This window comes from Ceratosolen solmsi, unplaced genomic scaffold, assembly GCF_000503995.2.
Source record: "Ceratosolen solmsi marchali unplaced genomic scaffold, CerSol_1.0 scaffold87, whole genome shotgun sequence".
Classification (NCBI taxonomy): domain Eukaryota; kingdom Metazoa; phylum Arthropoda; class Insecta; order Hymenoptera; family Agaonidae; genus Ceratosolen; species Ceratosolen solmsi.
Window position 1 is genome coordinate 272,854 of NW_011948455.1, and position 13,723 is coordinate 286,576.

General features: G+C 27.0%; 1 protein-coding gene across 2 annotated transcripts in view; it reads left to right on the top strand.

The window, feature by feature from the left end:
• The window catches only part of Myo81F (unconventional myosin 81F), a 33,419-nt gene extending 24,655 nt beyond the window's left edge, over positions 1-8,764 (top strand). The window contains exons 8-20 of one of the 2 annotated variants that reach the window (XM_011505288.1): positions 25-559; positions 682-934; positions 1,068-1,103; positions 1,499-2,090; positions 2,435-2,977; positions 3,330-3,919; positions 4,339-4,525; positions 4,881-5,670; positions 5,997-6,326; positions 6,590-6,916; positions 7,114-7,394; positions 7,588-8,037; positions 8,531-8,764. In XM_011505288.1, the coding sequence (XP_011503590.1) occupies positions 25-559; positions 682-934; positions 1,068-1,103; positions 1,499-2,090; positions 2,435-2,977; positions 3,330-3,919; positions 4,339-4,525; positions 4,881-5,670; positions 5,997-6,326; positions 6,590-6,916; positions 7,114-7,394; positions 7,588-8,037; positions 8,531-8,746 (5,130 nt within the window). In that variant the 3' untranslated portion in view covers positions 8,747-8,764. The remainder of the gene's footprint in view (positions 1-24; positions 560-681; positions 935-1,067; positions 1,104-1,498; positions 2,091-2,434; positions 2,978-3,329; positions 3,920-4,338; positions 4,526-4,880; positions 5,671-5,996; positions 6,327-6,589; positions 6,917-7,113; positions 7,395-7,587; positions 8,038-8,530) is intronic. The other variant, XM_011505289.1, reaches the window with a different exon arrangement.
• The last annotated feature ends 4,959 nt before the right edge of the window (positions 8,765-13,723 follow it).

Consider the following 13,723-nt stretch of genomic DNA (forward strand, 5'->3'; position numbering starts at 1 on the left):
AATAAATAAATAAATAAATATCAGGATCTTCTGGGATGTACCGTTGCTCGAGCATCGGGAAATATTACGACTCTCTCACGAGGTACATCGAAAGGCAAACCGACGCTTTGTGACTCTTTTCGCCATCAGCTCCAGGCTCTAGTCGATGTTCTTCAAGGTACGACGCCGTGGTATGCACGTTGTATAAAACCTAACATGAACAAAAAGGCAAATGACTACAATGAAAAGTTGGTTCTCGATCAGTTGAGATATTTGGGTATGCTTGACATCATTCGCATACGTAAAGAGGGCTTCCCTATTCACATGACCTTCTCTGATTTTGTTACGAGATATCGTTGTTTAGAGAAAAATCGATTTACTCTTCCAAAAGATGAAAAGGAAGCCACGAGGAGATTGATTAGGAATCAGAAGATTCCGATTACGGAATGGCAAATCGGAAAAAATAAAGTTTTCCTCAGAAAATTTGTTCACGAACCATTAGAAGATGAGAGGAATCAAATAATTACTTATAATGCTACTATAATTCAGAAAATTTGGAAGGGCTACATAGTTTGTAAAGGTAATACATTTGTTAATAATATAAAAATATTAAAATTGTTATTACATTTAAATAATAATTTGAATTTAACTTTGATTATACATACAAAAATTAAAAACAAAAATATTCATATTTTATTACAGATTACAAAAGAATGCGAGAAGCGGCTCTGAAGGTACAGCATGCTTATCGCGGTTGGAAACTGCGTATAATGTTTATCAGAAAGCGACGTGCAGCTATTGTTATTCAGTCACATCTTCGAGGAGTTTTTGCACGTGAAGTCGCGACAGCATTACGTGAAATGAGACACGTTGATGAGGAAATGAGGAAACGCGAGAGGCTAGAAGAAAAGAGACGACTAATGGAGGATAAAATTATTCTTGAGGAAAATCAAAGGTAACTACATAAATTTATTATTTTTAATTTTTATCATGTTTATTTTTTTTAACAATGTTTATTGATATTACATATTTCATTATTTATTTGTTAAAATTATAACATAATGATGAAATATTCGTGTTAATTGTAGCACTCAATACAGCAGTATTGTGGAAATGAAACCTGGGTAAGTCTTCTAGTTTTAGAGAACTAAAGAGTTGATGTGTCTTACACTTCGCATGTATTAACAATATTAAATTTTATATGTTTGTATTGCAATATTTCAATTTCAATATTATCGAACTTAGCTATTGCAATATTATTTCTACAGCTAATAATAGAAATAAAAATATATGGGCTTTTTGTTCAACAATTCACACAATATTATCAGCAATATGTTTATTAAATAGGTCAATAATTTTAAATTTTATTTTAATATACCATACAAAGAAGCAAGACATATTTTTTTTTTAAATATTATCGATATCAACAATTTCCGTACTATAAAGATATATTTTAGTTAATAATGAAAACAAGTATTATTCTCATTTACTCTTAATATTTTGTTTCTCTACTATTTAGGAAAGCGCAAGAAGAAATTGCAGCTCTTACACAAATGGCAGAGCAGTTTAACTCTAAGATGGCCAAAAACAATAACAATAATAATAGTAGTACAACAACTGAAATTCAATCAGTTGACTTAGATAATCTCTTTTCTTTTCTGTCCGATGTACAGTCAACAAAATTTAATCCGATAATTGAAGAGATCGGTGAGAAAATGAACGAACTTGTAGAAAATCTCGATTTCGAACTCGAGTCTGCGATACAAGAAGAAGGTGTGAAGAACTCGAAAGTTGATCTGAAAAGTTCGATGATTAATGATGGCGAAAAAAGTTTAATAACTTGTCAGAAAAAGAGTTCAAGCCTTCCTGAACCAGTTAATCCGCCACCACCACCTCCTCTACCTATTCAATTCGCCAACTCCACCATCATTAATGTAAAGGCAAAGAAAACAGAACCAATTTATGAATCTATTCTACTTAAGAATGAGAATCTAACAATTAGTTCAATTATAACTAATAGCAATTCCATTCAATCGAACAATAGTTTTTTAGATGATGTAGCTGCTACACCGATTATACATATTGACAAAAAAACTCAGGAAGTCAAAAAGGCAAGTATTCTAATAAATCTAATAAAGTATAACTTTTTTTATTATACGTTTCTACGAATATTATTACAGCAACATTGTTAGAAAATATTAAAACCTATTTTTATATTATTAAAATTTTAGTAAATTAATTAATTCTTAATTTAGAATACATAACTTTAACACGTATTAAAATGGTCGATTTATTAATTTATTTATATATTAAATTAACACTGTTATCACTAGATAGTTTGATACAATATATATACAGTTGAAAATAAAAATGATTGAAACTATTTTGTTCATGTATTCATTTTATAATGTAATTGGTATAAAAATAATTACATATTATTATTCTATTCACACAGATTATAAGTTCGAATCCACAAATAGAAATAAAAAACATTGCTTCAAATCACTATGTACCAAGTCATAGCAATCATCAATTGTATCTTCAGCAGAATGGCCATGAAGAGCAAGTATATATAAAACAAGTTTTGCAACAACCACAGCAGCGGCAACAACAGCAACAGCAAAATCATGTATCGCAGTACGAATCGCAAAAGTCATATCATGAAGTTCAAGCGAGTAAGCAACAACAACAGCCTTTAGAACGAGAACAACGACGTAAATTTCGGGTGGAACGAAAACTCCAGGAACTTGAGGAAATGCTAGAACCTAATGAAAATTACCATGACATTGTTGAATTTGCACAGAACTACTTTAATAGTCATGAACGTTCACCCGAAGGTACAATAATGGCAACTCTCACGAGAAAATCGCGTGGCAAAAATATGGAGTATATACCTAAATATGAGATGGTTACCTATTACAAAGGATCAACTATTCCGAATTCTCATATTTATATGTACGATCCAGACAATGTAAACGTTGCTTGTTCAGTTTTTAGGGTATGTATCGGTATAAGAAAAAAATTAAATCTATGTTTTTAATATAATAGTTTCAGAATGATATAAAATTTTGAGTTAATTCTTTTATACATAAATTCAAAATATTTTTTTATGCAATGTCATAATTTGTATCTAGCAAGTATTTTACAATATAGTTATTATACAGATTCAAAAAATTCAGACTAAAAATATTATAAAATATTGTATTGATGAATAGCTAATTTGAAGAATTCTACAGTTGTTTTATATGTATAAGTGGATAATAGGATAATGTTTAATAGACAAAATCATTAGTTATTTCATATGCACGCGTGGATAAAGAGATAATGTAAATAAATAATATAAATTATAGGATCTTTGTAAGTATCTGCGCGGTGAAATGAAGCTGGATCAGGAGCTTTCAGCTATTCAGACTATAATCAGCTTTGGTATCGAGCGCGAAGAGCTTCGCGATGAAATTCTTGTCCAATGTATGCGCCAGGCGACTAACAATCCCAATACCGAATGGGCCGAGCGTGTTTGGCTTTTACTCTGCTTAGCTATTGTCGCTTATCAACCCAGCAAGCTTCTTTATAAATACTTTCTTTCTTTTCTAAAGAAGAATCTAACACTCGAGGGGAAATTACGACAGTATGTACAGTGGTGTGTTGATAATTGTAAGAACACCAAGATCTCTTGTCGTCAGTATCCACCATCTACTGTAGAGATAGCAGCTATGAAAAGACTTGGCACCATCGTTTGTAGGTTTTTTTTTCTCGATGGACGCACAAAGGCAATTGATGTTCATCCAATTGATACAGCCGCAGATGCTGCTTCTAAGCTTGCGGAAAAATTGGGTCTAAGATCGCTCGAAGGATGGGCTATTTATCAGAGCAGACCCGACGGAGAGGAACACGTCAGGGCCCATGATTATTTATACGATATTATTGCTGCTTGGGAATTGTAAGCTTATATTATTGATGTGAGGTGTAAAAATGTCGCCATTGAATTTTTCTTAATTTTATATATTATTTTTCACCCTCAATTTATATGATAGCAATAAGTTTTCACTTCGTATAAATTACATTTTACATTTTCAAACCGTGATTAAAATATAATTTATAATAATAAACTATTGCTTACTATGGCATTTTCATTTTTCGTATTGGAGAACATCCAATTCTAGTTTAACATTACAATTTTAATTATAAATATTTTAATAAAATTTAGAGAATTAGTAATGAAATATATATAAAGGACATTAAATTTAAAATTTATAATTAAATTGTGCACATATTTTTAGATAGGAACTAAAAAACTTTTTATAAATTTGTTAGATAATTAAAATAAATAAATTAAAACATCTGTGTATTATTTTATAGAAAACAGTGCAAATTACATACATCGCAATCTAGCTTTTCTACTTTACGTCGTAATAATCAGACTTTGGGAAGTGGTGAAAATCGTTTTATTTTTAAACGAAGACTTTTTCGTAATACTAGAGAGTTATCACAAGATCCCGTTGAAGTGAATATGCTTTATGCACAAGCAGTTTATAATGTTGTAAAGGTAACAGATTTTTAGTAAATCAATTTATATTCATTACATTTATCAACTTATTTTTTATTCTTATCATTTATTTATACACGAGCAGTATATTCTCCTTATATAAGTATTAATCGCATAGCATAAAAATTGTATTATTTAAATTCTATAATTTTTAAATGAAAATGTTGTAGTCTATTTGATTGCAAAAATAATATAATGAATTATAAAATTGTACTGTAATTATCTAACAATTAATAATGTACATACTGTTAAAATATACAATTTATAAAATTGATTATTTAAAATTTATGTAAAAATTGCAATAAGAGAAACTTTATCATATAAATAAGAAAAGCCCTGCACTTTTTCATTATAGTGTGACGACTTTCCAGTATCAGAAAAGGTAGCTCTGCAACTTGCCGGATTACAGGCTCAAGTAATGCTAGGAGATCCGAAGGATAATGACCGTCTCGATTATTACAGTGAAATCGAAACATTCCTACCATATAGAATAAGTCGAGCACGAGGTGATGATGTTTGGGTGCCAATACTTGCTCAGGCTCATCGTCAGTACGGAGCTGGACGTCTAGAACTCACTGCTAAGGTTCTTTATTTGTCTTGTGTGATGCAGTATCCACTTTACGGGACAACAATGTTCAATGTCACATATCGCGGTTATTGGTGTTATGGAAATAAATTAATCCTTGGAATAAATTGTGAGGGTTTAATGTTAATTAAGCAAGATGATAAGTTTGTTCTCTCAGAATATCGCTATCAAGATGTTGAGAGCATCATGCTTGATCCAAGTGACTCATTTATAACAATTTCTTTATTGAGACATAATCCTGATAGCTCGCACAAATGCTTTGTCTTCGAGACTCAGCAAAAGAATGAAATAGGAAGCTTGATAGTTAGCTATTGTCCCGCTCTCGCAGGATGGATAACTGAAAGTGAGATCCCAACGAAAAAGATGAAAGGCATGACTACTGAGGATAGAGTAAGACTATATCATAATTTAGTTAATTGTCGGAGAACTTTGATTGACTCAGAGGTACTTAAGAAGCCACAGGATAGTGGAGTTGGTTTTTTTAGGAATACACTTAGACGATTGTCAAAACATAGAATCGAAAAACTTCGACAGGAACACGGGAACTCTACCGATCAAGGTAATTGACGTTCCTTTTGTTTTTCAATTAGAGCAGATAAAATATTTTGCTAAAAATTAGTTATTCTTTTATATCCTTTTAAAATTTGTAAGTTAAAAAATATTTTAAATACTCAAAAAATTTAAGTAATTGTTTCATAAAGAAAAATTAAAGATTTTTTTTATGTTGTAATTGTATCAGTGTAAATACTATACAACTAATGTTTTCGATTATTTGTATTTAATATTAAATTTGATTACGTATTGTAATATTACTTAATTTTATTTTTGATTGTTACGTTACACAGTTTCACTTATTCGAATTTTATATTCGTAAATTATTTCCAGGTGAAACGTATAAGGGATTTCATTACGGTTATTGGGCTTTTAGTAGGATATGTATTGCTCAAAGTTTAACAAAATTACCAGATGCCGAAGAACAAATAGCTCTTAGCGTCTTTCAGTTGATCCTCACCTATGCTGGACTGGGGCAGAACGGTGACACAGTAAGGCGCATTGAAGATGAACACGTGAATCTTATACAGACTGTAATGGAAAGATGTATGCGTAAGGAAATACTCCTAGGTGAACTGTATCTTCAAATGATTAAACAGACAACTGATCATCCTGATCCTAATAGTCGTGTCAATCTTAGGCATTGGGCTCTATTATCGTTGGGTAAGCCATTATTCATCATTATTTCATTTATGTAAAGAAAATATTAAAGTTTTATGTTAGTTTATTTACTTAATTAATATATAGATATATGTATTTAAACAAAATTTAGGAATAAATTACAAATATAATAAATAAAATATAATACAATATGGGAAAAATAGTTTACATTAATCGGTATTTTAAATTTCTATTTTAAATTAAGAATTATTTAACAAATTTGATAATTAAACCAAAAAATACATTTTTTTGTTCATATCGATCAGCATGTTCCGTAATTTTACCACCTCAGAAGGTCATTAGGAAGTATCTTATCACACATTTGAAGCGATGTGCAAGTGATTATGTAACAGAGGAGGGAAAATACGCGAGATTCGCAGAAAAATGCTTGTATAAAACACAAGGAACTAGAAAAAGGCAGTGGCCACCTAGTAGAGAAGAAATTATATACACGATTAATAGAAGGCCTATATATGCTAGGTTCCATTTTATGGATGGGCAATATCACGCCGTAGAATTTTATCCGTCCGCTACTGCAAAAGATGTGATGGTACTTATTAAGGCGAAAATTGGTTTAGACGAGAGTGCTATGGGTAAGTTTGAACATTTTAATATTTATATACAATAAATTATAATAATAAATAATAAATAATAAATTCAAAAATAGCCCCTTTGGTATTCAATATAATTTTCTGCCGTTATTGTAAAAATATATGTTATGTTGTAGTAAATAAAAAAATTATTGAATTAATATCGTAACTGGAACATTGAATGTTTGTTTCTACAATAGGTTATGCTATTTATGAAGTACTCGGTTCTTCTGAGCGAGCCCTGTTATCAGATGAAAAAATTGCGGAAGTTTTGTCAAAATGGGAGAAATATAGAACTGCAACTAACAGTGGCCAATGCTCAGAAACACGGAAAAGCGTACACCACTTTTTTTTATTTAAGAAACATTTATTTTTAGATCAATATATGAATTTGGATGATGCAGTTGAAAAAGAACTGCTTTATCATCAAGTACTTCATGACCTTCGCGCTGATCGTTTCCCAATCACAGAAAAAGAAGCTGTAAGTTTATTGTTAAAATAAAATAAAAAAAGAAATGATAGTATTATTGGGGTAATATATTTTTATTTAACTCAAATTACTATTTAAATAATATTTTTATTTATAAACACTTGAATTTTTCTATTTATGCATATATTTTATAATATTAGCTAATGTACAAGGGTAATACAGTATTACGATTTTATATTCTTAGATTATGTTGTCAGCTTTGCAAGCTCAAGTGGAACTTGGCAACTGCGAAGATCATATATCGATTCAAGAATATCAGTCTATAGCGAATCATTGTCTACCCAATCGATTTGTACCAAACCTTTGTTTCGACGGAGTAATACAACACCATCAATCACTGGGAGGTATGACACCTCCCGAATCTAAAAAGGCATTTCTCAATTTAATACAATCCTGGCCACTACACAAGGCTACGATTTTTGATGTTATGCAATCGTTTACTTCTAATTGGCCACGGATGCTTTGGCTTGCGGTAGATCAAGTGGGTTTACATTTACTAGAGTATCGGTCAAGAAACTCTCTATGTACTTATGAGTATGAGAGTATTCTTAGTTATAATCCTGCCACCAATTGTTTAATGATTATCACTGGCACTGATAAGAAACAGAGCAAAGTTATTCTGACGACTTCTCAGGTATGGATGGCTCTTCGATTTAAATTTGTCTTACTTAAATATATTAGAATCATTACCTTAAATTACTTAATTTTTAATTTCTTAGACCACTTTCTTATATTAGAGCTATTTAATTTTTTATTTTAAAATTCAGTATAATGTAACTACAGGAAATTTTTAACGCAACTATTTATCTCACAACTATTGACAAATAATTATGAAATTATTTAATGATTAAACTGATAAATGAGAGGTATTGATTTATTATCACTAATTTTTGGAGTGAATATTTAAATGATATTAATTTATTACACACGATATAAATTTATTATTTTATGAAATATTGCTATGTAGGAGTATTCACAGACTTAATCTGACAGTGAATTAAATAGAAAGTTTATGTTTTTTGTACAAATTGTTGAACTAAAATATGACGACAGTTCTTTATTCTAAATGTTAGAAATTTTTAAATGTATTTATGTATAATATATATATTGTGGAATTTTATTAACAGGCTTTTCAAATAGCGAATCTTATACGTGAGTATATGGCAGTTCTTCAATCACCTTTAGAAATTCACAAACAAGATTCTGCAATTATGCAGCAGATGAATCAAATGCACATGATACATCATCAACAGGCCATAAACAGTAGTAGTAGCAATCGAAAGTCTCGACCACCATCAGTATTACACAGGGGCGCACCTGTTATCCATATGCAAGCTAGTTAAAATTTATTTGCTTCTCTCTCTCATCAATTTTAAGTATATATACTGGTATGTGTTTGGCAGTTAAAAATTATATACGCTATTCAATTTGTTCTAAACGTGGTTACTTATAAGGATTTGGAGATTCTATTCATCTTCCAATTATATATATATATATATATATATATATATACGTATTAAAATATTGTAAATCAAAACAAAGATAAAAATATTAAATAAATATGTCTATTCTGACAAGCATTAGACGAATTAAAATGGTATATTTAATTATTATTCAAATCTGCCATTAATTATTTAAATGTGATAATTATTATTAAATTTATTGAAATGATTCTTATGGTTTATATATATGCTATTACTTTTATCTATTTCATATATGAAAATTTGATACAATGTAACTTTTTACAACGTAAAAAATGTAAAACAATGTAATTTTGATCGAAATGTGTATTTTACAACTTATTAATGAACAATTATAATAAAATGCATATCGTTTATTATTGCTAGCTTTAGGCATGAATATTCGAATGATGCAAATTTTGTTACAGATCTATTATAGATCTACTATATTGCAAAATACTGCCGTGTAAGATTGTTTATTAATTTAAGCCGATAGTAAATTAAGTAGAAAACAAAAGTCTTGTATTTATGTATGAATTATTACATTTTGGTATTATGACAGTCCCCTTATTTTTAGTGTTAGCAATTTTTCAATTATTTATATATACGTGTATCATTCGTTGCCTTTTTTATCTGTATCATATATATTATCATTTTTAAATATACCAAAAATACAAAAGGATTGTTATCATATATTTCATATTTTATAAATTAAAGGAAACAATACTATTCTTAATATCAGTGATAAATCGAGATTATATATATATATATATATATATATATATATATATATATAAATGCATGTATAAAATTGCTTTAGAAAGAACAAACAATCAATACAAATGATTTTTATGTCGATGCTTTCAAATTTATCTTTAGGAATAATTAGAACAGAACATTATAGGGACAAATTATTCCTATAGATGAATAAATTTCGTGTATTTTTTGTGTAGAGATCAATTTTTTTAATTTTATTAGAAAATTATGTATAATAAATAATCATTGGAAAATAAAAGTTTTATATTTTGAGATACTTATTAAAAAAAATTTTAAATATAAGTTTATTTTTAATTTTAAAATAAACATAATTTTATGTTATAAAAACATTTATCCTGATTTTAAGGATACTAGCTTCATATCACAAAATATTAAATAACTTATATATTCATATTGAAAAATATATTTTATATTAATAAGACTGCTCACTTTTACACATAAATTTTAAACGAGCTGTCAGAATAAATTGGAAAAACAATTAGACTTAACAAATTATTAAATTAGTAATAATCCACTAATGTGAAGTAATAATATGTGATAAATATTACTTAAAATAATAATATTCAATATTTTATTTTAAACATTAAATGCCACTAATTTTTATAACAGTGTAATTGATCTAATCAGCAAAAATATGTATTGTTCTACAAAATAAACAAAGTTTATGATTAGTGATACATGAATTATCTTATCTTTACCGAACTATTATTATGACCTACACAGTAATTATTATTCTTTATTATTGATAATTATTATTAATTTTCTTGCAATATTTGAAACTATTATTTTATAAGGTCCATTGACGTTTGATCACGCCATTTTTCTAAGTTAGAAATTATTTTGTTAATATTCTTATAATAATTAATCTGGTAAAGATAGGATTAATATATTTTTTAGAGTAAATTAGTAATTAAACAAATAATTGAAATTATTCAAAAATATTTATGTAAATACTGATATAAATAATTGAGCTAATATTATTTATATTTACAATTTTATTCATTTACAAAAAAGCAATTTTCATTTCTAAATTGTATATAAATAATCTTGAATGCAGTGGCTTTGTTTTATCGTACATAATTCCATTTTTTAATTATATACAAGTAATGGATTTTTTAATCAAAATCATAATTTAAGTCAAACAACATTTCTTCAATTTTCAGTTATTTTTTGTATAAAATGGAAACATTATTCTTTACAATGAAATATATTTTTTAATATATTTCAAATCGAAATATTAATCATATTATGGTTTTTAATTTTAAAACTATGTAAATTATCAAATAATTACTATTTGACATTAATGATATTTTTTTATTAAAATCGAAAGTTGTATTAAAAAAATCATGAATTTACATATTCCTATATATATTAAACTACATGCATTTTTTGAAAAATATTTTATACTATTGTATTTTTACAAATCTAAAGACTTTTGTAAGGTATCGAATCTCTATTAGAATTATGTTAGTCGCCCGTTATATTTTACAGTATTTTTTGTTAAATACGAGTTATTAACGGTAATGATACTTACGTACAATATAGATGATATACAATGAACCTATCGAAAAATTAAATCAATATTCATTTGATCACTTGAAATTGACATTAAATAAATTATGAAGGACTAATGTGATGATTTTTTAAGTTAATTATTAAGATGAAGTAAAAATATAAAAACCAATTTTTTTATTTCATATAATTTTTAAATATACATGAAAGCACTACTTTAGAATTTGAAGTTTTAATTATATGATTGTAAATGAGTTATTATTTTTATAGAATAAATAATTAAAAAAATTCTTATTTGTTACGTTTATTAATTTTATATATGATCAGTTGGCGAGGGAATAGCCATGAATGCTTTAATTAATTAATAGTATATAATAGTTATCAATGGCTTTTAAAGCTTTTTATTTTTGGCTAGTAATATTAGAAATAAATAAACAACAATATATTTAATATGTAAAATAGAATAGTGTTATCAACAAGGTTAATTTCACAGCGTTAAAAGCTTTGAAACTTCAACTTCATCATCAGTATGAAAAACTTTTTGGTTTAAATATTGGTAAAATGTATACTTGGTAAAATTAAATTTATCTAAGTATTGTTGAGTTACATATTGATAAATCTTAAGGATGATCATGATTCGGATTATGCTAGTGTTCTAATTTATTAATTTTTGTAAAAGATAGGATTATATAAATGAGGGAATATTGTGTGTGTAGAGAAAAATTACTGAAATCTTCTAGTGACAAAAAAAAAAAAATATATTTATATATATGTGCCTACTGTGAAATAATGAATGATAGATGAAGCATAGTGATGCAAATAATAAAACATAAATAAATTATTGACTAATAATGTTATTTAATTAATTGAATAATTTATTAAACTTCTATGTATATACTATATATTGTATTTACGAAACATGTAGACAATTCTTTGTCATAATTAAAGTGAACCAATAGAAGTGAGTTAATAAATAAACAAAATGAACTCATGAGTATGATTGTAAACACGAGATACGGATAAAACGTGTAATCTCTAAAAAATGCAAATGCATATGCGAACACGCCTATTTATTATAAAAATTATATTAATATACGTAGGCTCTGTATTAAGAATATAATAAAGTGACATCGTATTACAAAACATGATTTATACGTTTGAAAAATGAAAATTCTAATATAATCTTACTTAAATTTATTTGGAAAAAATTATGTAGTTTCTGTCAATCTTGTTAGATTATTATTTTTTAAGTTTTTATTAATTTATAATATAAATTATAATTATAATAAAAAATATTAATTTTTACGCGACTTCTTAAAGTTATATATATTATTTATAAAAAAGATTATAAACTTATTTATGCAAAATTAATATATTTTATACTTATCTCAGGTAGCAAAAATAATTATGTTACAGTCATTAAGTGAAATGTTTATTATATTATATATGACGGGCATATTTTTTCATAATACATATCATTTCATAATAACATTTCATAGTAAAAATAATTTTCTTTTCTTTATAGAAATTTGATTAAACTAGCCTCACAAACACTGGAAAGATCTGCAAATACTTTACTTTTATTCGAAAGAAACCATCGTAATTGTATTGTAAATGTTTGTGAATTAAATTTAGCCTCATACATCGATCATGATTACAGCCAGTTTACATGTACTGACTCTAGATATTAATTATGAAATCGTAATTATCTATAATAATTGAATATTGCACTCTGGAATGCATATTATGAAGTGATATTTGACAAAATTTAAATAAATAATTAAAAATTCATTGACCAAATAATTATTATTAAAAGTACAAAATAGATCGTTACAAAAATAATAAATTTTAATAATAATGAAGAGGAGCTATTGAAAATCTTATTGCAATAACGATAATGTATTAAAAACAATCATTATAGATACACATACATTTTTATTATTTGCGATTCTTTACATGATAATCAAACAAATAACAGTGTTTATCGCGGCCAACCATATAATCCGATTTCAACCACTTAAGATCTTACGCTATGTCTATTTAGATATAAACTTTTTTTTCCAGTAATTCAACATGTGATATTTAATTTTTTTTTTCAATAATATTTTCATTTTATATGTGAATATGTTTTGAAACGTAATTGAAAAATAAATTAAGAAAATATAAATGTATTAAAAAAACGCTATTACATGATTTGACTAAGGCATAGATATCGATGGTATTTTTTGCGAACCGAGTACGTACATATAGTAGATATACACATTAACTTCTATCTATAATCTACGGTCCCAATATAATGTAGATCGTGTGCATTTACGTGTTATTATTTTTGTTGATTTTTTGTTCTACTTAATTATGCGTATTTTTCTGCTTTCTTTATGACCTTATCTTATTTTCATTTTGAATTAATGTTCGAATTCTCTTATTCACTTCTGCTGTGTTTGCGTACATATTTATGCAGGTTTTTCACTGGCTAGCTTGGGACTTAAATGTATTATATATTGCTCTTAATATAGAATAAAAGAGAAAAATACAGAACCCGAACGTGTTCTATAATTATATTAGAATCGA